This window comes from Mustela nivalis, assembly GCF_964662115.1.
Source record: "Mustela nivalis genome assembly, chromosome: 14".
In the NCBI taxonomy this organism is placed as follows: Eukaryota; Metazoa; Chordata; class Mammalia; order Carnivora; family Mustelidae; genus Mustela; species Mustela nivalis.
In genome coordinates, this window is record NC_139033.1 from 86,822,313 (window position 1) to 86,848,846 (window position 26,534).

At 40.5% G+C, this 26,534-nt stretch overlaps 1 protein-coding gene across 35 annotated transcripts in view; it reads right to left on the reverse strand.

Annotated features, from left to right (window-relative positions):
- DEPDC5 (DEP domain containing 5, GATOR1 subcomplex subunit) overlaps positions 1-26,534 on the reverse strand; it is a 137,205-nt gene that overhangs the window by 94,875 nt on the left and 15,796 nt on the right. For all 35 annotated transcript variants that reach the window (XR_014302455.1, XR_014302456.1, XR_014302457.1 and 32 more), the window contains 5 exons: positions 17,696-17,765; positions 11,051-11,129; positions 9,480-9,541; positions 3,518-3,587; positions 3,142-3,214 (listed from right to left, as the gene is read on the reverse strand). Coding sequence is in view for 28 of the 35 variants with exons in the window: in XM_082697827.1 (XP_082553953.1) it covers positions 3,142-3,214; positions 3,518-3,587; positions 9,480-9,541; positions 11,051-11,129; positions 17,696-17,765 (354 nt within the window). In the remaining 7 variants the exon portion in view is untranslated. The remainder of the gene's footprint in view (positions 1-3,141; positions 3,215-3,517; positions 3,588-9,479; positions 9,542-11,050; positions 11,130-17,695; positions 17,766-26,534) is intronic.

The following is a 26,534-nucleotide window of genomic DNA, read 5'->3' on the forward strand; positions in this document are numbered from 1 at the left end:
TAATCATGTGTCCTTGCTCTAAGGAGATAAATAATGAAGTATAAGATAATCATGTGTCTATTAAATGTTAATAATTGATAAATCTGGTGAAAAGTATACAGATATTCATTATATTCCTCCTTCCACTTTCTCATAACTTAAAATTTTTTGAGATAGAAATTGTAAAAGGTTGCCCAAAACACTGCCTAGAGAGTGTCCGTAACTTCTGTCATTCTATGGGGCTTATCCGCAACCACAGTTTAAAATATAACTATGTGTTCGGGCTCCCCCGCTTCCCTCTCTCTTTCTCTGCCTGCCTCTCTGTCTACTGTGATCTCTCTCTGTCAAATAAATAAATAAAATCTTTAAAAAAATAAAATAAAATATAACTATGTGTGTATATATATATACACACACACATATACATACACATAGTAAGTCCAGAATACAAATGATAATATGTGTGTGTGTGTATATATATATATACACATATACATTATAATATACACATACATATATACATATATATATACCTATATATACACACACACACAGTTGTAAAAGAATAAAAAATTTCTTCTTTAGGAATGTTACGACAAAGTTGAGAATGGGGCGGGAAGGGGGGAATACTCTACAAATTGGCATTTGGTGCTGGCTTGGGACTTAGGAAGGAACTAGCTACAAAGAAATGTTAAAGGTTCCAGGCTGGGGGTAGGGGAGAAGAATGGACATCTGAGACAAAAACTAAATCCACACAGTAAACTGTTTCTGCAAAAGAGAGAGACATTGATTTCCCAGTCTGAGATGGTAAGGGAAATGAGCAAAGGGTTCCTCCTCTCAGTTACAGAAGGAAATAAATAGTCTGAGGCAGCAAGAATGAACCAGTAACAGAGTCATGTGCTTGAGAGAAGCAGTCTCTACCGGCTTTAACAAGTGTAGTAAGGTGAGGAAACACGCTTCGTACCAAAAGAGTTCCTTTTTATTTAAACATAAATTTTTGGGAGGCGCCTGGGTGGCTCAGTCAGTTGAGCATCTGCCTTTGGCTCAGGTCATGATCCCAGAGTCCTGGGATTGCCCCGCATAGGGTTCTCTCTGCTTGGTGGGGAGCCTGCTTCTCCCTCTTCCCTCTGCCTGCTGCTCCTCCTGCTTCTGCTAGCTCTCTCTTTCTCTGTCAGATAAATAAATAAAGTCTTAAAAAAAAAATCTTGTTACCTCAGGCAAAAATAAAACAATCCATTTAAACTCTACAAAGTGAAAGGCTTCTAAAGCCTGGAGATCTATTCTATCATCCACCTGAAGTGTCAACAGTCATGTGATAAACTTCTCCAAGGATCTGAGAATTTAAAAGATCAAAGCCGGGGCACCTGGGTGGCTCAGTGGGTTAAAGCCTCTGCCTTCAGCTCAGGTCATGATCCCTGGGTCCTAGGATCAATCCCCACATCGGGCTCTCTGCTCAGCTCTCTCTGCCTGCTTCTCTGCCTACTTGTTATCTCTGTCTGTCAAATAAATAAATAAATATTTTTTAAAAATGAACAAATAAAAAATAAAAGATCAAAGCCCTTTAGCTCCAGCCCATTAAGCAACCCCCATCCGACTGTATCTGCTATGCTTCTAGCATCTCACAAAGCGCCTCCTTATTCAGAGGCACTTCAGGACATCTGGACTGATCTGAATTCTGTGCTGATGGAATGAGAAGTACAGGGCATCAGCAAAGAGGGTAAGTCTTAACTAAAAAGGTCCAGTCAAGTCTTTCCAGAGGGCTTCTCAACCTCAGCACCACTGGTCTCGTGGGCTAAGTAACTTTGCTGTGCAGGCTGTCCTATGCACACTGTAGGACACTTAGTAGCATCCCTGGCCTCTCCAGGAGATACCAGTTGTATAACTTCCCCTTCTTACCTCCCGCACACTATTTTGACAATTAAAAAAAAAAATCTCTCAACAGTGCCAAATGTGCTGGGTAAGTAGAGGTGGCAAGGAAATTGCCCCAGTGGAGCCTCTGGTTTACAGAAAATAAACCTACACCACCATAAGGATGCACTTAAACCAATCCAGAAGGGGTCTTCTACAGCCTCCCTACTCAAAACGGGATACAAAAACCAACCTACGCAAGCAAAGGAGCTAGCTAGACTGAGCAGAATCTCAGACCCACCCCAGGACTCCTGAACTTAATGGAATCGGGAAGTTGGGGAAGCACACAGTACAACTGAGATTCTTCAACACATCAAATGTTTGGGGGCAAAAAGGAAGGGTGAAACTGCTTTAGATTTAGACTTAACAAGCAAATCAAACATAAATTATTTCAGAGATAATTAATGACATCTGAATATATACTAGATATTAGATATTAGAATTAACTTTGTTCAACACAGCCATGACATTGTGGTTATATGTAAAAATGCCCTTATTTTTTAGATATGCCAAAAAACAAAAATGTCACAACATCTGCAATTTATGCTAAAATAAAAGCTAGCCGAAAAAACAAGATGAAGCAAAATAAAGAAAGAAACAAATAAAACAAAGGAAGCAAATATGGCATAATAATAACTGTTCAATCTAGCTGTTGGGTATGTGAATTCATTACATTATTTATTCTTTTTTTCTGGGAGTTTGACAGTTTTCACAGTACAAAGTTTGTAAAGTCTAAATGCAGTGTGGTATCCTGGATTAGATCCTGGAACATAAAGTAGAAAAACTAATGAAATCTGAAAACCATCTGAAATTTAGTTAATAGTAATATACCAGGGCTAATCTTGCAGTTTTGACAAATGGACTTTGGTTATGAAATGTTAACAGGGGTATGTTAATGTTAATGTTAATGGGTAAAGGGTATATGGGAACTCTCTCTCTGGGCTATCTTTGTAACTTCTATATAAACCCAGAATTATTCCAAAATGAAAAGGTTAACTTTTTTTTAAGTTAGGAAAGAAATAACCAAACAAACAAACAAACAGAGCATAGAGGGCACCTGGGTGGCTTAGTCGGTTAAGCATCTGCCTTTGGCTCAGGGTCCTGGGATCAATCCCCACATCAGCCACCCTGCTCAGTGGGGAGCCTGCTTTTACCTTTCCCTCTGCCCCCCCAGCCCTCCCCCCTCTCTTTTCTATCTCAATAAAATAAATAAAATCTTTTTTTAAAAAGGCACAGCAAACCACTCAAACATACTTATAAAAGTCTTCATAGTACCGTCCCTTGTGATCCTGTCGAATTGAGGCTCGGTTTATTTCAGGAAATTCATCTGAAAAAGAGAAACAACACATATAAATCAAAGTGAAAAGAGAAATTCAGTTTCTCTGCTCCCTCTTCTGGGTTGAAAATTTGCATCACCAAAATAAATGAGTGAATAAAATTATATATCAAGTTGGCTAATCACAGCCTGCAGACCCTCGGCATCCACTAATAGACTATAAGATTTTCTATTTTACCCTGGGCTCATAACAGAAAAAGTATGAAAGAAGAGCATTGTGAAGGGAAAGATGTAAGGAATGGGTGGGAAGCTTAACAAAAAAAAAAAAAAACTAGAGGAGAAAAACTTACTCACCAAGAGATTTTGCATCATAGAAAGTTCTAGAAAATAGGACCACTGTAACTTCATGACTACAGTTTTTCTCCTAGAATGAGTAGAGAAAAAAAGAAAAACATTTATTTCATTTACTTCACAATGAAGGAGCCTGCATGAACATAATAGTCTCAATTTTAGGAGGCTCAGTGGTAGCACACTGTATTAGATGATATCACATAACTGAGGCTGCATAATGCAGTGAACACAGCACTGCTGGAGTGAGAAGATCTGCACTGAGTCCTGGCTCTGAAATTTACCACCACATGACCTTGGGCAAATTACCAATTGTCCCAGAAGTGCAAAAAGTGCTTAAAAACAGCAAATTGCCAGTAAGTATGGGTCACTATCTCCCAGCTCTTGATTTGGCATGAACTAGATTAGCCCAGTGTCAAAGGATTATGGTATCTGTACCTGTTTCATGGTGTTTTTAAAATTTCTTCAGAAAAGTAGCTTAGGAAACAAGAATAAAACCCATGGCGGTAGATGTGAGAATCAAACACATCCCAACATCCTACCACTGCCATAAAGATGAGACTTGGGACTACTTGAGATACAGGAGTCGAAGCCGAGGCAATGAAGTACCTTTGGATGGGGACGGGTTTTGGTGAGAATACATTTCCACAGAGTCTGGAGATCAATGTTCTGGAAATAGGCTGTTCACAGATGGCATGAAATTTGGCTTGCACCAGTGAACCAGCAAGCCCAGTTTTAGTTCCTCCCAATCTTCAAAGAGGAGAGCTTACAATGACCCATCTCTAACTGACCACACTCACTGACTACACAATTCACCATTTACCATGATCCACCTTATATACCCCCATGGATATACCTCAAGTGGACAGAAATTCCTAAATACAAGCCACAGTACCTAGAGCAGAGTGCTAGGAAAGAGCACATCTTCATTAGCCACCAACAAATTTATTGGATACCCAGTGCTCCAAACTCAACTCCTGATTTATCTGATTTTGGTAAGTGATATACAGAAAAAAATGCCTTACAGTGGGCTGGTGTGGCCATATGAGCCTCTCAACTCATGTGATGACGGGGATAATATATGACAGGCAACATGACCTGGGACTATAATAATACAGACAGGATAGCACAGAGGTTATGATCTCAGGCTACCTCTGGGTGAATGGAAGGCACCAATTAGAATCCTCATTCTGCTTTTACATGCTGTTGATCATGAGCAAATTACCCAGCCTCTTTGAGCTGTACTTTCCCTACCTGTAAAATAGTGGCAAGAGTTTAGTGAGATAATGTGGATAAAACACTTATCAAGATACCTGCTATGTCAAAATATTCAATAAATGTTAACTCAGACTACTACTATTACTCCCACCACCACTATATTTTGGGCTCTGAAATGAATTCATGAACTCTTATGCTCAATCCTTCTGTCCACAGTGCTAACTTTTAAGTTATTAGACAAGAGGAATAAACAACCTTCACTAAAATCATTAAATCAATATAGAGTGGTTATGTAAAGTTAATTCATTTTCAAGCTCCTGCTTTAAAGCCAAGTTCTTGAGCACCTGGGTGGTTCAGGCATTAAGCATCTGCCTTCAGCTCAGGTTATGATCCCAGGCACTGGGATGGAGTCCCACACTGGGCTCCTGGTCAAGGGGGGAGTCTGCTTCTCCCGCTGCCTTTGCCATTCCCCAGCTCGTGCTCTCTTTCTCTCTCACATTCTTTTTCACAAAGAAATAAAAGTCTTAAAAAAAAATAAAACCAAGGGGCGCCTGGGTGGCTCAGTGGGTTAAGCCTGTGCCTTTGGCCCAGGTCATGATCTCAGGGTCCTGGGATCAAACCCCGCATCGGGTTCTCTGCTCAGTGGGGAGCCTGTTTCCCCCTCTCTCTCTGCCTGCCTCTCTGCCTACTCTGTCAAACAATAAATAAATTTAAATCTTTAAATATTAAAAAAAAAAAAAAAAACAAGTTCTTGAATTTAAAAAATGAACAAATTCATGGGGTGCCTGGTTGGCTCAGTCAGTTAAGCAGTTAACTGACTGAGCCAACCCAGTGCTCAGAACTCAACTCCTGATTTAATGATATAGCTCAGGTCATGATGCCAGTCCTGGGATGGAGCCCTGCATCGGTCTCCCTGCTCGGCGGGGAGTCTGCTTCTCCCTCTGCCCCCCCCTACTCTCTCTCTCTCCCTCTCTGTCAAATAAAAATAAATAAATAAATAAAATCTTTAAATCCTGTAAACTAATGACTAGGCCTATGCCAAATTCTGCCCCTATAGCTAATCACATATCCACTTACAGAATCTTGGGTTAGTCCACATCTAAGACACGACTGAGCCAGACCTGAAATGAAGGTTTTCACAGACCCAATAATGAAATGGCCATTATGAAGTCCAAGGTAACCATTATTCAGCCCACCCCAAGCTTTAGGCTCAGTACTCTGGCAGACACCAAGGCCTGATCATGGTTAAGCCACATGACTGCAGAAGCCTCCTGGCTGGTCTGCTTAATTTCAGTGTGTCCCTTCACCAAACTGCTCCTGGCCACTGGACTCTTCTTTCCTCAAATTCTCCCTGGCTTTGATCACAGTGATGTCTTGGTTGAGAACCTGTAATAGTTCCCATACTTCCTGTCAAGTCCAAAACTACCTGGCTCAATGTGACCCTATCTTTCTAATCCACCTCATTACTTAATTATACCCCATATAAACCCTCTATGAAGTTGCCTAGACCACTCCCCACTCCCACACCTGTCTACATCCTTTTGCTCGAACTGTTCATCTGACACACCCTCTCCATCTTCCTTTCCAACATCCAAACCTTCCTCGGCCTTCCAGGCCCAAATTCAAAAGTAAATAAAGTTTCAACCCCTGAAACATACAGTTTGCTATTGCTTCAAATACACAGATGCAAGCTCCCAGCAGATCTGTAAGTTCTCTGGGGGCAAGCATTGTACTTCTACGTCTATACACTTCACAGCTGAAGGATATTGCTTCGGTGTTGCTGAGGAAGATGGGACTTAGATTCAGTTGAGACCAGGATCCTACTGAGACCATACTATGTATAGATGCTTTAAAACACCTTGTGAGAGGGCGCCTGGGTGGCTCAGTGGGTTAAGCCGCTGCCTTCAGCTCAGGTCATGATCTTGGGGTCCTGGGATCAAGTCCCGCATCGGGCTCTCTGCTCAGCAGGGAGCCTGCTTCCCTCTCTCTCTCTGCCTGCCTCTCTGTCTACTTGTGATCTCACTCTGTCAAATAAATTAAAAAAAAAAAAAAAATCTTAAAAAAAAAAAAAACACCTTGTGAGGCAGGAACTACTATCAACTCCATTTTGCAGAAAAGAGAATAGAGGCCCAGGAAACTGACTACTTCTCCAAAATAAAAAATAGAATCAAAGTAGAACCATAATTTTAAACCCAGTCAGACTTTAACCAAACTCCATGTTCTTTCCCACTACATAATATAACCTCAGACATAATAACATATAATAACATATAAATCATATATAACATTTATAACATATAAATTGTTCTCCTATTTAAGTCTTTGATCCACCTTGAGTTAATTTTTTTAAAGATGTATTTATTTATTTTAGAGAGAGAAAGAGAGCACTCAAGCGAGGGGAGGAAAGGGAGAGAGGCAGACTCCCTGCTGAACAGGGAGCCCGAAACAGGGCTTTGATCTTACAAGCCTGAGGTTATGACCTGAGCCGAAATCACGAATCAGATGCTTAACCAACTGAGACACCCAGGAACCCTAATTTGAGTTAAGTTTTAAATATGGATGTGTAGTGAGAGTCTAAATTCATTCTTTTGCACATGGATATCTGGCTCAAAATCATTTGTTTTTTTTTTTGTTTTTTTTTTTTGTTTTTTTTTATTTGACAGAGAAAGATCACAAGTAGGCAGAGAGGCAGGCAGAGAGAGAGAGGAGGAAGCAGGCTCCCTGTGGAGCAGAGAGCCTGATGCGGAACTCGATCCCAGGACCCTGAGATCATGACCTGAGCCGAAGGCAGTGGCTTAACCCACTGAGCCACTCAGGCACCCTCAAAATCATTTGTTGTAGAGACTATTCTTTCCCTCATTGAATGGACTTCATATCTTTGTCTAAAATCAATTGATCATAAATGTATGGATTGATTTCTATACTCTCAATTCTATTCCATTGACTTATATCATTTAACTTTATGCCAGTACCATGCTGTTTTGACTACTTTAACTTTGTAGTAAGTTTTGAAATTAGGAAGTAAGAGTTTTCCAACTTTGTTGCTCTTCCTCAAGGTTGTTTTGACTATGCAGGATCCCTTGCAATTGCATATAAATTTTAGAATCAGCTTTTCTGTTTCTGCAAAGAAAAAGGCCACAGGGATTTTGATAGGGACTGAGCCATAGTTTGTTTAAGATTTTATTTATTTATTTGAGAGAGTGAGAGAGAGCATGAGAGGGAAGAAGGTCAGAGGGAGAAGGAGACTCCCCTTGGAGCTGGGAGCCTGATGTGGGACTCAATCCCAGGACTCTGGGATCATGACCTAAGCCAAAGGCAGTCGCCCAACCAACTGAGCCACCCAGGTGCCCTGAACTATAGTTTGCTTTGAGTAGTACTGCCACTTTAACACTATTAAGTTTCCCAATCTATTCTCATGGGTTGTTTTTCATTTTTTAGATCCTTATTAATCTATCTCAGCTAATTTTGTAGATTTTAGTATACGAATCGTGTACCTCCTTGGCTAAATTACTCCAAAGTATTTGATTCTCTCTGATGCTCTTGTAAATGGAATTGTTTTTAATTTAATTCTCTTTTTAAAACTTAATTCTATGTTTTTATATTTCCTATTCAAACTATTCATTGCCGATGAAACACAAATGATGGTGTGTGTTGATTTTGTACCCTGAACTTTGCTGAATCCATTTACATTAGTTCTAATAGTTTTTTTGTAGATTTTTTAGGATTTCCTACATATAAGAGTTCATCTGTGAATAGAGGTAGTTTTACTTCTTCTTTTCCAATAAGGGTGCATTCTACTTCATTTTCTTGCCTAATTGCTGCAGTTAGAACCTCTGGTACAACACTGAATACTAATGGTGAAGGCAGGCATCCTTACTGTGTTCCTAAATCTTTTTTTTTTTTAAGATTTTATTTATTATTTGAGAGAGAGAGAGAAAGTGAGAGACAGCATAAGAGGGGAGAAGGTCAGAAGGAGAAGCAGAATCCCCGTGGAGCTGGGAAGCCAATGCAGGACTCGATCCCAGAATCATGACCTGAGCCAAAGGCAGATGCCTAACCAACTGAGCCACCTAGGCACCCTAATGTTCCTAAATCTTAAAGGGAAAAGTTTTTAGTCTTTCACCATTAAATCTGATGTCACCTATGGGTTTCTCACAAATACTTTATCATGTCGAGGTAGTTAAAGTAATGTAAATCTAGAGTTTTATTAATTTAGGCTTTAGCTATGATAACTTTAATTAAAGGTAGTTTGGGGTACCTAGGTGGCTCAGTGGGTTAAGCCTCTGCCTTTGGCTCAGGTCATGGTCTCAGGGTCCTCAGATCAAGCTCCACATTGGGCTCTCTGCAGGGAGCCTGCTTCCTCCTCTCTCAGCCTGCCTCTCTGCCTACTTGTAATCTCTGTCTGTCAAATAAATAAATAAAATTAAATTTAAAAATCCAAAGGTAGGGGCGCCTGTGTGGCTCAGTGGGTTAAGCCGCTGCCTTTGGCTCAGGTCATGATCTCAGGGTCCTGGGATCGAGTCCCGCATCGGGCTCTCTGCTCAGCATGGAGCCTGCTTCCTTCTCTCTCTCTCTCTCTCTCTCTGCCTGCCTCTCAGTGTACTTGTAATTTCTCTCTGTCAAATAAATAAAATCTTTAAAAAAAAAAAAAAAAAAAAAAAATCCAAAGGTAGCTTAATAAAAATGGTGTATTTCTAAAATCCGCAATAGTAATGTTTATGCAATGAAATTTAGTGTGTAAGAAACATACCTTCCACTTGGTAAAGAGATCAGCAAGGAAACCATTCACAGCTTTCTCAAAATACAGATCCCCTGAAAAGCAACAATGAGAAGAGGGTGAAGATTATCTTTATTTCTTGTTTACAGTATCTGCTCTCAGTAAAGTAGCAGGAATGGGACCAAAGACAAGGTGGGTTCTGCTATATCTTTAAACAAGATTATAAAAGTCAGGTGTATAAAAGTAGCTTCAATCTAGACTTTCCACAGAGCCAAATTTAATATTTGCCTAACTTAGTAAGAAGCTGTAGCTCTAAGGTAAAAGCCAAGATTGAAAATGCTTTGGTGACTGAAAAATTCAGTGTTACCTTCAGAATGAGAGGACCATCTTAATCTCCAAATGTGAGTATTCTCACAATGATGCTTAAAGTTGGTTAGATGACCCTGCGCATTCACTGAATTATCAGTTGCAGTTCCTACTGTTCTTGAGTGACTTTGATGACCCATAAAAGAGTTTAGTTTATAGACATGGATGGAACTAGAGAATATTATGTTATATGAAATAAGTCAATCAGAAAAAGACAATTATCATATGATCTCACTCATATGTGAAATTTAAGAAACAAAACAGAAGATCATGGGGAAGGGATGGAAAAATAAAACAAGACAAAACCAGAGAGGAAGACAAACCATAAGAGACTCTTAATTACAGGAAATAAACTTAGGGTTGCTAGAAGGAAGGGGTTTGGGAGGATAGGGTAATAGGGTGATGGGCATTATGGAGGGCATGTGATATAATGAGCACTGCGTGTTACATAAGACTGATGAATCACTGAACCACACATCTGAAACTAATAATACACTATATGTTAATTAATTCAATTTAAATAAAAAGTTTTTAAAAAGAAATTAATTTGTAATTTTGCTAAACACAAATTTGAAATACATGTACCATAGGGCTGGTGTATTGGACACAGTAGCCACACCTCATAGCAGCTATACTGCCCTCTACTCATTACATGATAACTCTAATAAAATGAGACAAACAGAGGCACCTGGGTGGCTCAGCGGGTTAAAGCCTCTGCCTTCGGCTCAGGTCATGATCTTAGGGTTCTGGGATCGAGCCCCACATGGAGCTCTCTGCTCAGCAGGGAGCCTGCTTCCCCCTCTCTCTCTGTCTGCCTCTGCCTACTTGTGATCTCTCTCTGTCAAATAAATAAATAAAATCTTTAAATTAAAAAAAAAAATGAGACAAACATGGAGAGTTCTGAGTGACACGAAGAGAAATGAATGATATCAAAGAAAGTTTGTTCCTAGCCATAGAGTGATTTTATGTCTTTTCAACCCGTACTTGCAGGATAATTAAGGATCTGAGAAGTCAGATTTTCCATTAATACTTTATAGCATTTCATGGAATTCACCATATAAATATAAATATGTAAAATATTTCCTTTCAATTTGTTTATTTTGGCATTTAATGATTTGTAAAGATCTCAGGACAGATTTTTAGAGAATGTCAATAGCTTACTGTAAAATGATACCAACTTGGGAGAAACCAGAAATGTCAACCCAATGGCAGCTACAACCAGCACTTAGGAACAGTACCATAAATATCGAAATCCCACATTTCACAGCTCATCTGAATAAATATGTAAACCATAGCCGACGTAGAACGAAACACCACCTGAAATAAACAAAAATGTTAATTGCGTTAAAAAGCAATGATGTATGGAATTTCAGTTGTGCCAGATGAAAAAGTTCTGGAGATCCATTTCACGATAATTAAATATAAATGCACTTAACCCTACTGAACTGTACACTTTAAAATGGTTTAGACAGGGGACCTGAGTGGCTCAGTCAGTTAAGTATCTGACTCTCCATTTTGGCTCAGATCCTGATCTCTGGGTCATGAGATCTTGCCCAGTGTTGGACTTTGAACTGGATGTGGAGCCTACATGAGACTCTCCCTTCTTCTCCTTCTGCCCCTGGCCCCCACTCACTCTCATTCTCTCTTAAAAAAATAGAAATAAAATAAAATAAAATGGTTAAGATAGGATGGGGGGCCCGGCTGGCTCAATCAGTAGAGCATGGGACTTTTTTTTTTTTTAAGATCTTATTTGTCTGAGAGAGCACAAGCAGGGGGTGGGGCAGGCAAAGAGAGAAGAAGACTCCCCACTGAGGAAGGAGACCAATGCTGAACTCAAGACAAAGGCAGACACTTAACCAATTGAGCCACCCAGGCACCCCGCATGCAACTTTTGATCTCAGGGTAGTAAGTTCAAACCCCACACCCGGTGTATAGAATATTTAAAATAAAATCTTAAAAAATAAATAAAACAAAATAAAATGGTTAAGATGGTATGTTTACATGTTTTTTACCACAAAAGAAAAAAAAAGGCAATGATGGAAGATTTTTCTTAAATGTGACATGGAACTTCTAAAAGCAAGCTTCATCCCTGGCATCATAAAGCCATGAAGAGAAGATCTTGTCCTGCCCTCTAGGAGCTTAGAGTAAAGGATTAAAACACACAAAAGACTGCAACATATACAAATATTCCTTGAAGGTTCTCGTAAGAAATGGAGGGGGGCAGTAAATCTACCTAGGATAGTCAAGAAAACCTCATTATGAATACAGAACTTGGGGTAAGACATGCCAGTTGATGAGCTGCCAGTCTAATAAATTATTAATTATAATTCACATCGGACACACCCTACATACCTAGACTGCCTCAAGGAATCAGGAAGGCTTTCCAAAAGTAAGGGAGCCTAAGACAAGTACAGAGGGATGAATGAGTAGCTTTGTAAGGGGGAGAAGGCAGGAGCTAAATGCTCCAGACAGGAGAGAGAAGTAGAGAAGTATGTGCAAAGACACGGACACAAGACAGAACATGGCATGTTTGAGGAACAGCAAATGGTTCCCAAGGGCAGGACAGCATGCGATAGAGGGACTTATGGGAAAAATGAAAAAATGAGCTCCAGATTCCAATGTCTCCGCAGATTTCTCCTCTCAGAAGTCCAACAGGTATCTTACAAACAACTTTTTTCAACTGCTCCCAAATGTCTCCTCCCCAGTCTTCTCCACCTCATAAAAGACATCACTGTCTGTCCATCAAGCTGATCAATTCTTCTCTTTCCTTCACTCCTCATACCCAATCCACCATTAAGTTTTGTGAACTCTACTCCAAAATGCCTCTCAAGTCTGCCCACATCCCTCCATTGCTAGGGCTCCTACCTTAGTCCATACCATAGTTTTCTATCTTCCTGACCTATTTCTCTGCTTCTACTCTTGCCCCTACAAACAATGCTCTACACAGAGTAGAATACTATGGGTGCATATGCCACAACCTTTCTTCCTAAGTAATGGGAAGCAGATTCTATTCCAAGAGGCAAGGCACCCAGTCAAAAGACTAAACCTCCCAGCTTCCTGAGTAGCTACATGTGACTAAATTCTGGCCAATAAGATGTAAACAAAATGTCACATCTGGAAGCTGACATGGCTGGAAGGTGAATCCCTCCTGACTTTCTTCCCTTCCTCTCTCCTCGACCTGGAATATGAATGTGGTTACAGCAGCTCCAGCTGTACCATGGAAGCCCAGTCCTGAGGATGGAAGAACAGGAAGATAAATAGAGCCTTAGCTCACCAATAATTGCGACACTGCCATTCCAGCCAGGAATGGTCTTCCCATGGACTTCTTTTATCAGGGAGAAAAAAGTTGACTCTGGAACATAATTTGCCACTGTTACTTTGGGATTTTTTTGTTCAACAAAATCCAACTGAATGGCTCTGAACATGGACCTTATTTGTGGTGACATGGCTAAATGCACCAGGAAGGTCAGAACTGTTGGTAAATAACAGCACCCATTACAGGGTCTCCCTCAGGAAAATGATGAAGAAAATTGAAAAAGTCAGCACATCAAGTACACATGCTCCTTCTGTGGCAAAACTAAGATGAAAAGATGAGCTGTGGGCATCTGGCACTATGGTTCCTACATGAAAACAGTAACCAGTGGTGCCTGGACCTACACTACCCCTTCTGCCATCATAGCGAAGGCGGCCATCAGTGCAGGAAAGGAATTCAGAGACCAGCAGAAGCTCCATCATTTGAAACACCTCTAGCCTATAATAAATAGGTTAACTAATTTAACAACAACACAACAACAAAAGAAAAAAAAAACAATTGGATGAATAAGTGATCTTTTGAAAGCGTAATTCGGGAATCACTCAACCACTCAAAATCCTTGAATAGATTCCAATTGTCCTTCTACCCCAGTTACAAGGACCAATGTGAACTGGCTGCAACCAGTCCACCTTCCCACCGACATCATTCTTCCTATTTATTTCTTATGCTTCTGCACACTGGCCTCTCACAATTGTTTCCTCTGCCTGGAAAGCTCTTTGCCTCAACCTCCATACACTGGCTAAGTTTCACTTTTCTGAAGTCTTTCAGAGACACCTCCTTGACCATCTTTGTAAAGGAGATCTACTACTCTCTCTCGCAATGCTCTGTTTCCCTATGAATGTTTAATTTATCTCATTTGTTTACTAAGAAGGCCACCTTCAGTTAGTCTTTCTCATTACCCAACTAGTTTCCTTTGGACTACTCATCATAATCTATAATTACATTTATGCACTGGATGTCTACTTACATCTGTCTCCCCACTAGGGTGTGTAAGTTCTTTATTTACCAGGAGGGATCTCATCTGTGCTGTTCACTCATGCCTCCCCACTGAGTGGTAGTGCTCCACTCTGAATTCCCCTCTAGAATGAAGGATGTTCATAGGGATGCCTGGGTGGCTCAGTCAGTGAAGTGTCTGCCTTGCTCAGGTCATGATCCCAGGGTCCTGGGATCAAGTTCTGCATCACGCTCCTTGCTCAGCAGGGAGCCTGCTTCTCCTTCTCCCTAGCGCTCCCCCTCCTTGTGCACACACTCTCTCTCTGACAAATAAATAAATAAAATCTTTAGAATGAAGGATGCTCATGGATAACATTCTATACCAATTTGTTTGGTTTTTTTTAATAGTTAATCTCTATACCCAACTTGGGGCTTGAACTCATCACAAGATGAAGAGCCACATGCCTTACCAACTGAGCCAGCCAGGTACCCATCTACCAATTTTTTCCCCCCACCAAATTAAGTATTAAAAAAAAAAGAAAGAAAGAAAAGCACAATAGCACTCAGAAGGTGCTTCCATATTATTTATTAAATATGTGAATGAGGGATGCCTGCGTGGCTCAGTCGGTTAGGCCGCTGCCTTCGGCTCAGGTCATGATCCTGGGGTCCTGGGATCGAACCCCATATCGGGCTCCTTGTCCAGCAGGGAGCCTGCTTCTATCTCTGCCTCTGCCTGCCACTCTGCCTGCTTGTGCTCTCTATGAAAAATAAATAAATAAAATCTTAAAAAATCTTTAAATATGTGAATGAATGAGGTTGAAGATGTAAACAAGCATATGCCAAATTATTGTGTCTTTGTAAATTATGCTTAAGAGTGAATTTCTAGTAAAGTGGGGACAAGCAAAACAAGATCACTATCAAATAACAATCTGTGCCCATTAGAGCTGCAAAGACTTTAAAAATCTAATACTGGGGCGCCTGGGTGGCTCAGTGGGTTGGGCCTCTGCCTTCGGCTCCGGTCGTGATCTCAGGATCCTGGGATCGAGCCCCACATCTGGGCACTCTGCTCAGCAGGGAGTCTGCTTCTCCCTCTCTCTCTGCCTCCCTTCTGCCTACTTGTGATCTCTCTCTCTGTGTCAAATAAATAAATAAAATCTTTTAAAAATAAATGAATAAATAAATAAAAATAAAAATCTAATACCAAATGAAAAATAACAGGAGATTATATATATTGCTATTAGGAATATGACCTGGTCCAAAGATTTTGAAAAATAATTTTCCATTATCTTACCTATGGCCTATACACTCCTAATTATAGATTAAAAATATAGTATTAAGGGAGCACCAGGGGGGGGAACTGTCAGCTGAGTGTCTGACTCCTGGTTTTGGCTGAGGTCATGAGTTGTGAGATCCAGCCCTGTGCTGGGCTCTGTGCTCGGTGCAGAGTCTGCTTGGGACTCTCTCCCTCTCCCTCTGCCCCTCCCCTCTGCACACTCTCTCTTTTAAATAAATAAATCTTTTTTTTTTAAGATTTTATTTATTTATTTGACAGAGAGATATATCACAAGCAGGCAGAGAGGCAGGCAGAGAGAGAGGAGGAAGCACGCTCCCCACTGAGCAGATAGCCCAACATAAGGCTCGATCCCAGGAACCCGAGACCATGACCCAAGCTGAAGGCAGAGGTTTAACCCACTGAGCCACCCAGGCACCCCAAATCTTTAAAAATATATAAAAAGGGGCTCTCAGGTGGTTCAGTCAGTTAAGTGTCCAAGTCTTCATATTAGCTCAGGTCATGATCTCAGGGTTGTGAGATCAAGCCCTGAATAGAGTTCTGCACTCAGTGGGAATCTGCTTGATATTCTCTTCCTCTCCTTCTCCCTCTGCCCCTCCCCTTGCTCACACACCTGTGCTTGCCCTCTCAAATAAATAAATCTTTTATATATATATATATATATATATATTTTTTTTTTGTACCTAATACATACATACATATAAATATATATATGTATATATATGTATATATATGTACAAAAATATAGCTAAAAAGGACTATATTTTTTTTGCCTTAATAAAGCTCAAGGGATGCCTGGGTAGCTCAGTTGGTTAAGCGGCTGCCTTCAGCTCAGGTCATGATCCCAGCATCCTGGGATCGAGTCCCACATCAGGCTCCTTGCTCGGCAGGGAGCCTGCTTCTCCCTTTGCCTCTGCCTGCCACTCTGTCTGCCTGTTCTCGCTCGCTCGCTCTTTCCCTCTGTCTCTCTGATTAAAATAAATAAATAAATACATACATACATAAAGCTCAAAAATTAGTGAAACAAATAATATACTGTTAAGAGTAAGACACACATGTATTTGTTACTAAGTAAACAAGAAAAATACACAAAAATAGAATTCAGATAGCAGTTACCTATAAAGGTTCTCAACTAGAGGCAATTTTGCTCCCCAAGGGAACGCTCAGTAATATCTGGAGATGTTTCTGGTTGTCGTGACTCACAGGGTACTACTGGTATCTTGTGCACAGAAATTAGGGATGCTGCTAAACATCCCATACTGCATGAGACAGCCCCCCATCACATCACTGCTATGTTGAACCAGGTAATTCGTTGTTCTGGAGACCTGTCTTATACATTATAATCACGTTTACCACCTTCTTCTCAAAATCCTAGCTGTGACACATAAAAATGTCTCCAGACATTGCCAAAAGACCCCAGTGGAGGCAAGATGACCCTCCGGTCAAACCACCACTCCCAAAGGAGGCAGGGGATAAGAACAAGGAAGAGCAGACAGGTGGTTTCACCAGCATGGGTAATGTTTACAGCTCTTCAGTTTGGATTTTGCCAGCTAGAATAGAGAACCAAAGAAGGAAATTCCTTCACAAAAGTCTCTGTTGATGTTTACCAACTGCAGTCTTCTACTGAGTTTAACCTTTGCTATATGTACTAGCAAGCATCGAAGCCTGCAAACTAGATACTGCATTTCCATGTTTAGACCTCTTTCAGAAGAGAAAACAAAGGGGCACCCGGGTGCCTCAGTCAGCTAAGCATGGGCCTTCCAGTCAGGTCATGATCCCAGGGTCCTGAGATTGAGTCCCCCACCAGGCTCCTGCTCAGAGGGGAGTATGCTTCTCCCTGTGCCCCTCCCTCCACTTGTGCCTGCACGCTTACTCTCGCTCTCTCATAAATAAATAAATAAATAAGAAGAGAAAACAAAGATTGACCCCAAACTGGAGAGCTCCAACTATAAAACATTAGAATTCCAGGAGTCCTTGGGGCGTTTGGGTGGCTCAGTGGGTTAAGTCTCTGCCTTCGGCTCTGGTCATGATCCCAGGGTCCTGGGATTGAGCCCCACATCCAGCTTTCTGCTCAGCGGGGAGCCTGCTTCTCCCTCCCCCTCTGCCTGCTTTTCTGCCTACTTGTGATCTCTCTTTCTCTGTGTCAAATTAATTAATAAAATATTTTTAAAAAAGAAAAAAAGAATTCCAGGAGTCCTTAACAATATTACAATATTATTTACCAGGGTGAATAGTACCCATCAGGAGATAATCAAGTTTTTGATTGTTTCTGATTTGTTTTTGGTTTCAGGACTCAGAGATAATGGTATGAAGAAACAAAACCAAAAGGCATTTTATCAGTCTCACCCTAGTATCTTCGCTGATATAACCACACATGACCTTCTCATTCTTGACCCACAGCTCACCAGCCTGTGCCCTGAAAAGATAGACACAGAGGTTATTGCAAGTCTTACATAAAACACAAAGAAACAGGGATAACTTCAGGGTGCCTCCCTGTACTCTGATACTTATCCCTAAATGACCTGCCCGGTTACCAATTTCCAGAGGAAATGCCATGAACAGATTACGCAACATGAAGAATTCTCATAATGGAGTGGAAGTGCCCTTTCTTCCTTTCTGCTATGGGCTGGAGTGGCTGGTGTCAAGATGGACAAGTTCATGAAACCCAGTTAGGTGGTGTTGCTCCTGGCCAGACACTGCTCCAGACGCAAAGCATTGATGATGGCACCTCAAACTGTCCCTACAGTCATACTTTGGTGGTTGGAAATGACCACCATCCCCACAAAGTGACAGCTGCCATGGGGAAGAAGAAAATCACCCAGGGATCAAAGATCAAGTCTTTTGTGAAAGTTGGTAACTACAAACAACTTCATGCCCACAAGGTACTCTGTGGATACCCCCTTTGACAAAACTGTCATCAACAGGACATCTTCAGAGGCCCTACTCTTAAACACAGGCCTGAAGAGAGGCCAAGGTCAAGTTCGAGAAGAAGTATGAGACAAGCAAGAACAAGTGGTTCTTCCAGAAGCTCCAGTTTTAGATCTGTTTTGTCATTAAAAATTGAAGGAAAAAAAAGATAATTCTCAGAGTATAGTGAATTTATATGACAGTTCTTAATCTGGGAATCCATAGGCAACACACAAGTCTCAGGAAGGGCTTCAGGAAATCCATGAATCCTATGAAATCATGCAAAGATTTCTGGGCAAAGAATTAAGTTTTTGTCAAATCTCTAAAGGGTCCATGTCACAAAAATAATTAGGAAGAACTGACAAACAAACAATTTTGCTAATCCCAACTTTGATATGATGAGTATCAACAAAAACAAAAATCTGTCTTAATATCAGGATTGGAAGACAAGCCATTAGGAGGCATGGGACAGAGTCCCTATTCAATGAAGGTCACTCCGAAAAATTTTCATGGCGACTTGATTTTGCACTTTGGGGCTTAATGTCTTTGGCTCTGCAACTTATTAAGGGCATGAAATGGATAGCATAGTTCAAAGAGTATGTCCTTCTGAGCTGACCAGCCTTGAGTGGAACTATTCGCGGCAGGAATCTCAGTTCTGAGTGTCCTAAAGTAGATGAACGACCATAGGGAAATAACTCTGAAGCCCAGCACCCTTATCTTAAAAAATGAAATAATGACGTCTACTTTATAGAGGTATTCAGAGAATTAAACCACATACTGTGGAGAAACTATTCAGGACAGTGCTGGGATAGGAGGTGTCAGAGTTAAGAGTACTAGTAGCTACTTGTATTAGCAGGAACCGTAACAATGGTAAGCATGTTTTTTAAAGATTTTATTTATTTATTTGCCAGAGAGAGAGTGTTTGTGTGAGTGCACAAGCAGGAGGAACAGCAGGCAGAGGTAGAAGCAGGATCTCTGCTGAGCAAGGAGCCTGATAAAGGACTCGATCCCAGAACCCTGGGATCATGACCTGAGTCCAAGGCAGATGCTCAACAGACTGAGCCACCCAGGTCCCCCCCAGTCACAATCTTTCTGAGCCAGTTTTTTTTAAAAATCAGTAAATGTGATTAATAAGAACACCGCCTCATCCATCTTCTACAGCTCTTGAGAAGATCCAGTAAATGAGATCACTGTAAATGAGAGTACTTGGTGTACTGTGAAACAGTTATGATTCCAATGTAAATGGTTCCTTATAAAACACACACAGAGGGGCGCCTGGGTGGCTCAGTGGGTTAAAGTTTTGCTTTCAGCTCGGATCATGATCCCAGGGTCCTGAGATCGAGCCCCGCATCAGGCTCTCTGCTCAGCCGGGAGCCTGCTTCCCTTCGTCTCTCTCTGCCTGCCTTTCTGCCTACTTGTGATCTCTGTCTGTCAAATAAATTTTAAAAAATAAACATAAAAATAAAACACACATAGAAAATGCAATATTGACCTTTGCTCCTAAACCTAAAATCTGCCCTTTGCCAAACAGGAACTGAGAATGGCCCTGAGGTAGATTTTCTTCTCTTTTCTGCTGGTTCAAGGAAAGAAAAACTGCCACTGACCAATGCAAACACAAAATCCATTATACCCCAGGACAGAACCTAAGAGCACACATGGCTTACGACAAGACAAAAGGGCACACTGCCAAGCCTTGAGGATGAAGTTAACCTACAGGGTACTAGCGCTTGATTTATGTAGAAGCTTAGGCAGGGCACTTCCCCTTCCTTTTCTATCTAGTGAGCTGTTGGGGATCAGTGACTTCCACTATCTTTTACAACTAAATTTCATCCTTCTGTGAATACGAAGTTAAAATAAATGCAAAGTATGGTCACTATCCTGTTATCTGTGTAACACAGCTTTGAACAACCTGAATGTCCAACAATGGCAGACAGATTAAGTAAATTATGATGTAACCAGACAACAGAATATCATGCAACCATTAAACTCATGTTTACAAGGAGTTTTAACTTCACCAGAAGTGTTTATAAGCTTTTAAGTAGAAAAAAGGGATACAAAATAGTACACACAGTATCATCATCTATATAAAAATATAGATTCACCTATATATATATATATATTCATCTATATAAAAAAAATTCATGCATGTGTATGCATGAAAAAAACATTGAGGGGTACCTGATTCAAACAGTAGGTCATGCATGTGATTCTTGATCTCTGGGTTGTGAGTTCAAGCCACACTTTGGACATGGAGATTACTAAATCAAAAATTTAAAAAGAAAGGAAGGAAGGAAAGAGGGGGCACCTGGGTGGCTCAATGAGTTAAGCAACTGCCTATGGCTCAGGTCATGATCACAGAGTTGTGGGATTGAGACCCACATTGGGCTCCCTGCCCAGTGGAGAGTCTGCTTCTCCTTCGGCCTCTCATTCATGCACTCTCACTCTCTCTCTCTCTCTTTCTCTTTCTCTCTCTCCCTTAAATACATAAATAAATCTTTTTAAAAAAATGAAAGAGTCAAGATGGTAGAGGAGTAGCAGACTGAGATGACATCAGGTCGCAGGAGTTCGGCTAGATACTTATCAAACCATTCCGAACACCTACAAACACAAAAGGAGATGGAAGAGAAGAAGAGCAGCAATTCCAGAAACAGAAAACCGACCACTTTCTGAAAGGTACGACGTGCGGAGAAATGAATCCGAAGCAACAGGAAAACAGACCGTGGAGGGAGAGGCCAGCTCCTGGCAAGCAGTGGAGCAACAGAGCACAAAATTTGAACCCTTAGAAGTTTGCTCCACTGAGGAACATTGCTCCAGAGGCTAAGCAGGGGTGGAGCCCTCACAGGGAGAGTGTGTCTCAGGTCCCGCAAGGTCACAGAAGGATTGGGGGTGTCTGAGTGTAGCAGAACTCAGAGGTATCAGAGCGGGGAAGCTGGCTACAGAGACAGAGCTGATGAGTGAGCTCTCAGCTCAGGGTTACCTTAAACCGTGATCCATGGCACAGACAGGCCACTGCTATTTGAGCAGGGACCCCATAAGTGGCAGATCCGGAGAAAACCACCTTCATTTGCCGGAAAAGCAGAGCGGCAGGAATCTGCTGGATTTGTGTGCGAGAGACATAAATGCTTGGTTGCAGGCCGGATGAGCTAGGAGTGCGGCCGGAGACGAGGGAGAGTGGAGTGACTGAGCACTTTTCTCCAAGGAGGCACTGAGGAGTGGGGCCCAAGCTCTTGGCTATTCCTGGCCGGAGAGTGGGAGGCCGCCATTTTAATTCCTGTCCTCCAGAGCTCTACAGAAAGCGTTAGCAGAACAAAGGCTCCATAAAGCGAACCAAGATTACTTAGCCCAGCCCCTGGAAGGACGGCGCAATTCCGCCTGGGCAAAGACATTTGAGAATCACTACAACAGGTCCCTCCCCCAGATGATCAGCAGGAACATCCAGCCAAGACCAAGCTCACTGATCAAGGAGAACAGTGGAATTCCAGAGAAGGGAAAAGCAAAGCATGCAATGCATGGTGTTCTCCCCATGATTCTTTAGTCTTGCAAGGTTAATTAAATTTTTTTAATTTAATTTTTTTCTTATTCTAACTTTTTTAACTTTTCCTCTTTCCTATCGCAATATTTTTTAACTAGTTTATCTTAACAATACCTTTCTAAAGAAAAAATGTTTTTAAACCTGCATTATTATAGTGACATTTTTTTTAAGATTTTATTTATTTATTTGACAGAGTATTACAGTCACATTTTAACCTTCATTGAATCTAACTTTATTTCTTGTATACATATAGGGTTTTTCTTCTAAAAAACTTTTGGGATAAAATTTCCTCTAAAATATACCCTAAATCTAGCACAGGGCTTTGTTCTAGTCTCCAGCCTGACCAAATTCTCTCCACCTTCTTTTTCTTTCTTTTACCAACCAATGTATCTTACCAATTCTTTTTTAGAAATTTTTTTTAAATTTTCATCGTTACAGTTATATTCCATTCCTTCATCGTGTTTACCTTTAATTTTGTATACATGTAAGTTTTTCTTTCTTTAAAACTCTGGGAAGTAGTTTCTTCTAAGAGAACTCTATTCTATTCATCAGTCTAATATATATATATATATATATATGTGTGTGTGTGTGTGTGTGTGTGTGTGTGTGTGTGTATTTTTTTTTATTTCATTTTAAATTTTTTTAAAACTCCCTTTTACCCCCTTTTAATACCCCCTGATTTGGGGTCCCTTTTTATTCGGATAGCATACATGTATCTAGGATCTTTGCCACCCTTTTAGTTATTTTATTCTCTCATTCATACCTGGCAAAAATGACAAGGTGGATAAACTAACCACAAAAAAAAAAAAAAAAAAAAGAATAAGAGGTAGTACCAAAGGTTATGGACCTAATCAATACAGATATTGGTAATATGTCAAATCTAGAGTTGAGAATGACGATTCTCAAAGTGCTAGCTGGGCTCAAAAAAGGCATGGAAGATATTATATAAACCCTGTCTGGAGAAATAAAAACCCTCTCTGGAGAAATAAAAGAACTAAAATCTAACCAAGTTGAAATCAAAAAACCTATTAATGAGAGGCAATAAAAAAATGGAGGCTCTTACTGCTAGGATAAATGAGGCAAAAGTGAGAATTAGTGATATAGAAAACCAAACGACAGAGAATAAAGAAGCTGAGCAAAAGAGACAAACAACTACTGGACTATGAGGGGAGAATTCAAGAGATAAGTGAGTGATACTATAAGATGAAACAACATTAGAATAATTAGGATTCCAGAAGATGAAGAAAGAGAGAAGGGAGCAGAAGGTATATTAGAGGAATTTATTGTAGAGAATTTATTGTAGAGAATTTCCCTGTAGAGAATATCCCTGTAGAGGAATATGGTTAAGGGAACAAGCATTGAAATCCAGGAGGTGCAGAGAATCCCCCCCTCAAAATCAATAAAAATAGGTCCACACCCCATCACCTAATAGTAAAACTTACAAGTCTTAGTGACAAAGAGAAAATCCTGAAAGCAGCCTGGGACAAGAAGTCCGTAACATACAATGGTAAAAATATTAGATTGGCAGCAGACTTATCCACAGAGACCTGGCAGGCCAGAAAGAACTGGCATAATATATTCAGAGCACTAAAGAGAAAAATATGCAGCCAAGAATACTATATCCAGCTAGGCTATCATTGAAAGTAGAGGAGAGATAAAAAGCTTCCAGGACAAACAAAAACTAAAAGAATTTGTAAACACCAAACCAGGTCCTCTAAGGGGTCTTCCAGGCAAAGAGAGAGCCTAGAAGTACTAGACTAGAAAGGAACAGAAACAATATACAATAACACTCACCTTAGAGGCAAGACACTGACATTAAATTCATATCTGTCAATAATTACCCTGCATGTAAATGGGTTAAATGCCCCAAACAAAAGACACAGGGTATCAGAATGGATAAAAAAACAAAACTCATCAATATGCTGTCTACAAGAAACTCATTTTAGACCCAAAGACACCTCCAGATTTAAAATGAGGGGGTGGAAAACCATTTACCATGCTAATGGGCATCAAAAGAAAGCTGGGGTGGCAATCCTTATATGAGATAAATTAGATTTTAAACCTAAGACTATAATAAGAGATGAGGAAGGACACTATATCATACTCAAAGGGTCCGTCCAACAAGAAGACTAACAATTTTAAATATCTATGCCCTTAACATGGGAGCAGCCAATTATATAAACCAATTAATAACAAAATCAAAAAAACACATCAAAAATAATACAATAATAGTGGGGGATTTTAACGCCCTCCTCACTGAAATGGACAGATCATCCAAGCAAAAGATCAACAAGAAAATAAAGGCTTTAAATGACACACTGGACCAGATGTTCATCACAGATATATTCAGAACATTCCATCCCAAAGCAACAGAACACACATTCTTCTCTAAACATGGAACATTCTCCAGAACAGATCACATCCTGGGTTACAAATCAGGTCTCAACCAGTACCAAAAGACTGGGATCATTCCCTGCATATTTTCAGACAACGATGCGCTGAAGCTCGAACTCAATCACAAGTGGAAAGTTGGAAAGAACCCAAATTACATGGAGGCTAAAGAGCATCCTACTAAAGAATAACTGAAAAAATTCATGAAAACAAATAAAAATGAAAACACAACTATTCAAAATCTGTGGGACACAGAAAAGGCAGTCCTGAGAAGAAAATATATAGCGATACAAGCCTTTCTCAAGAAACAAGAAAGGTCTCAAATACACAACCTAACCTACACCTAAAGCAGCTTGAGAAAGATCAACAAGGAAAGCCTAAACCCAGTAAGAGAAGAGAAATTATAATAAAGATCAGAGAAGAAATCAATGAAAATGAAACAAACAAAAAAACGGTAGAACCAATCAATGAAACTAGGAGCTGGTTCTTTGAAAGAACTAATAAGATTGATAAATCCCTGACTAGACTTATCAAAAAGAAAAGAGAAAGGAGCGAAGAATGGGGATGAGTGTGTCACTTTCAAAGTGCCAGGAGGCAGCACAGTGCATTCGGGAATCTACAGCAAGTTCAGGACAACGGGCAGCTGATCTGGCAGCATCACCTGGGGATGGAGGCTGAGCCCAGGGGTTAACACTGGGGGTGAGCTGGTTTGTATACTATGCCGAGAAGGTGAGGTACTACACTGTGGGGGCACAGGGAGCTACCGGAGGATTTCAAAAATCAGAATCGTAACCATAATAGAGTATTTAATTGCAACCTAGCTTTCATCAAGGGTAAGATGCACTATAGTTTATGTTCTACTAAGAAAGAGAAATGCTGTCAGTTAAACTAGGATATGTCATCAAGTGCAAGAGTTATTAGAATGGGGGGGGAGGACAAATCTTAGAACAAGTAAACTGTGGTACTAGAATAATTAAGAAAGGTCGAACACTTGGATCAACTAAAAAAGTGATTTTTGCTTACCATGTGCCCCAAACTATATTAAGTCTTAGAACAAGAGACGATTTCATCTTGATGCCCCGCAGCTGGTAGACCCAAGGTACAGAGGGCAGTAGCCAACAACAAGCAGGCCCCAAGTGCCATGTGCAGACTCTAAGAGCAACTGCCTTTGAGAGAGGAAACGGTTGAGAGTGGGCTTTCTGAGGAAGAGAATTACTAGCTGGGAAAGTAGGAAAATTGACACAGAATCAGAATTGATGCCCCTACGTGACAGAGTTGGTGAAACTTCCCTTCTAAGACATCTTGAGGCTCCTCAGAAATGTATTCCTCATTTTGGATGGAACATTCAGGATAAATATGATCTGTTCGAGTTCCTGGTTCTCTCATCAGGTCTGTTTCTTAGGATTCACTGGCACAAGATAAGGGTTTTGATAGTCCAGGGTAAATCCTGACAAAAGCAAAGCACGTTATCTATGAAAAACTAACCACTCAGAAAAGAACAACAGATATAAGGCCAGGCCGACCTGACCCTGCAGGATAGGTAAGGTTGGTCTGGCAACAGGGGTAGAGGGGAAGTGCCCATCCTCTTCTAGAAGAGCTAGAGAAGACCCCTTCCGGAGAGACCACCAGGAGAGGAGAGCAGTAGGTGCTGATGATAAAGAATATTTTAATCAGCAGAGAATGTGAAAATGACAAAGTTCCAGGATCAGAGTAAACATATGGGATTAAAAAATAAAAATTAAAAAAAAAAAATTTTTTTTGAAAGGACTTTTTTTTTAAAGGACTTTAAACAAAAGTCCTTTTTAAGAGACAGTTGGCTGTTAAACCAAAAGTACAAGTCACTGAGAGAATCGCCGCATTATTTATTGGGGTAGAAAGGACCTGGAACGCAGAAAGACCCATTCTGCAGAAGAAAAAATAGAATCACTAACAGGCCTCATGCCTTTCACAGCCAGTGGCTAGAATCCCTGCCTCATGAGACCCTGTGCTAGAAGGCCGCTAGAACCATCTCAACTATGTTCGTCTTTCTTGGAAGCCAACAAGTGTTTGCCAGGTTAAGAGCGCGGTAACAATCAGTCACGTTATGTTATAATGATTGTCGGTATCTTTAAAAGCCTTGTCAAGTTCCTTTTTGAGTAACCCTCACCCACACTTAGAGAAATTTACCTGTGGTTCACCTCTTTGAAATACCTCATTGTTGTTTCACATTTACAGTAGCCAAAAAAAAAAAAAAAAAAAAGAAAAGAGAAAGGACCCAAATAAATAAAATCATGAATGAAAGAGGAGCGATCACAACCAACACCAAAGAAATACAAACAATGATAAGAACATATTACGAGCAACTATATGTCAGCA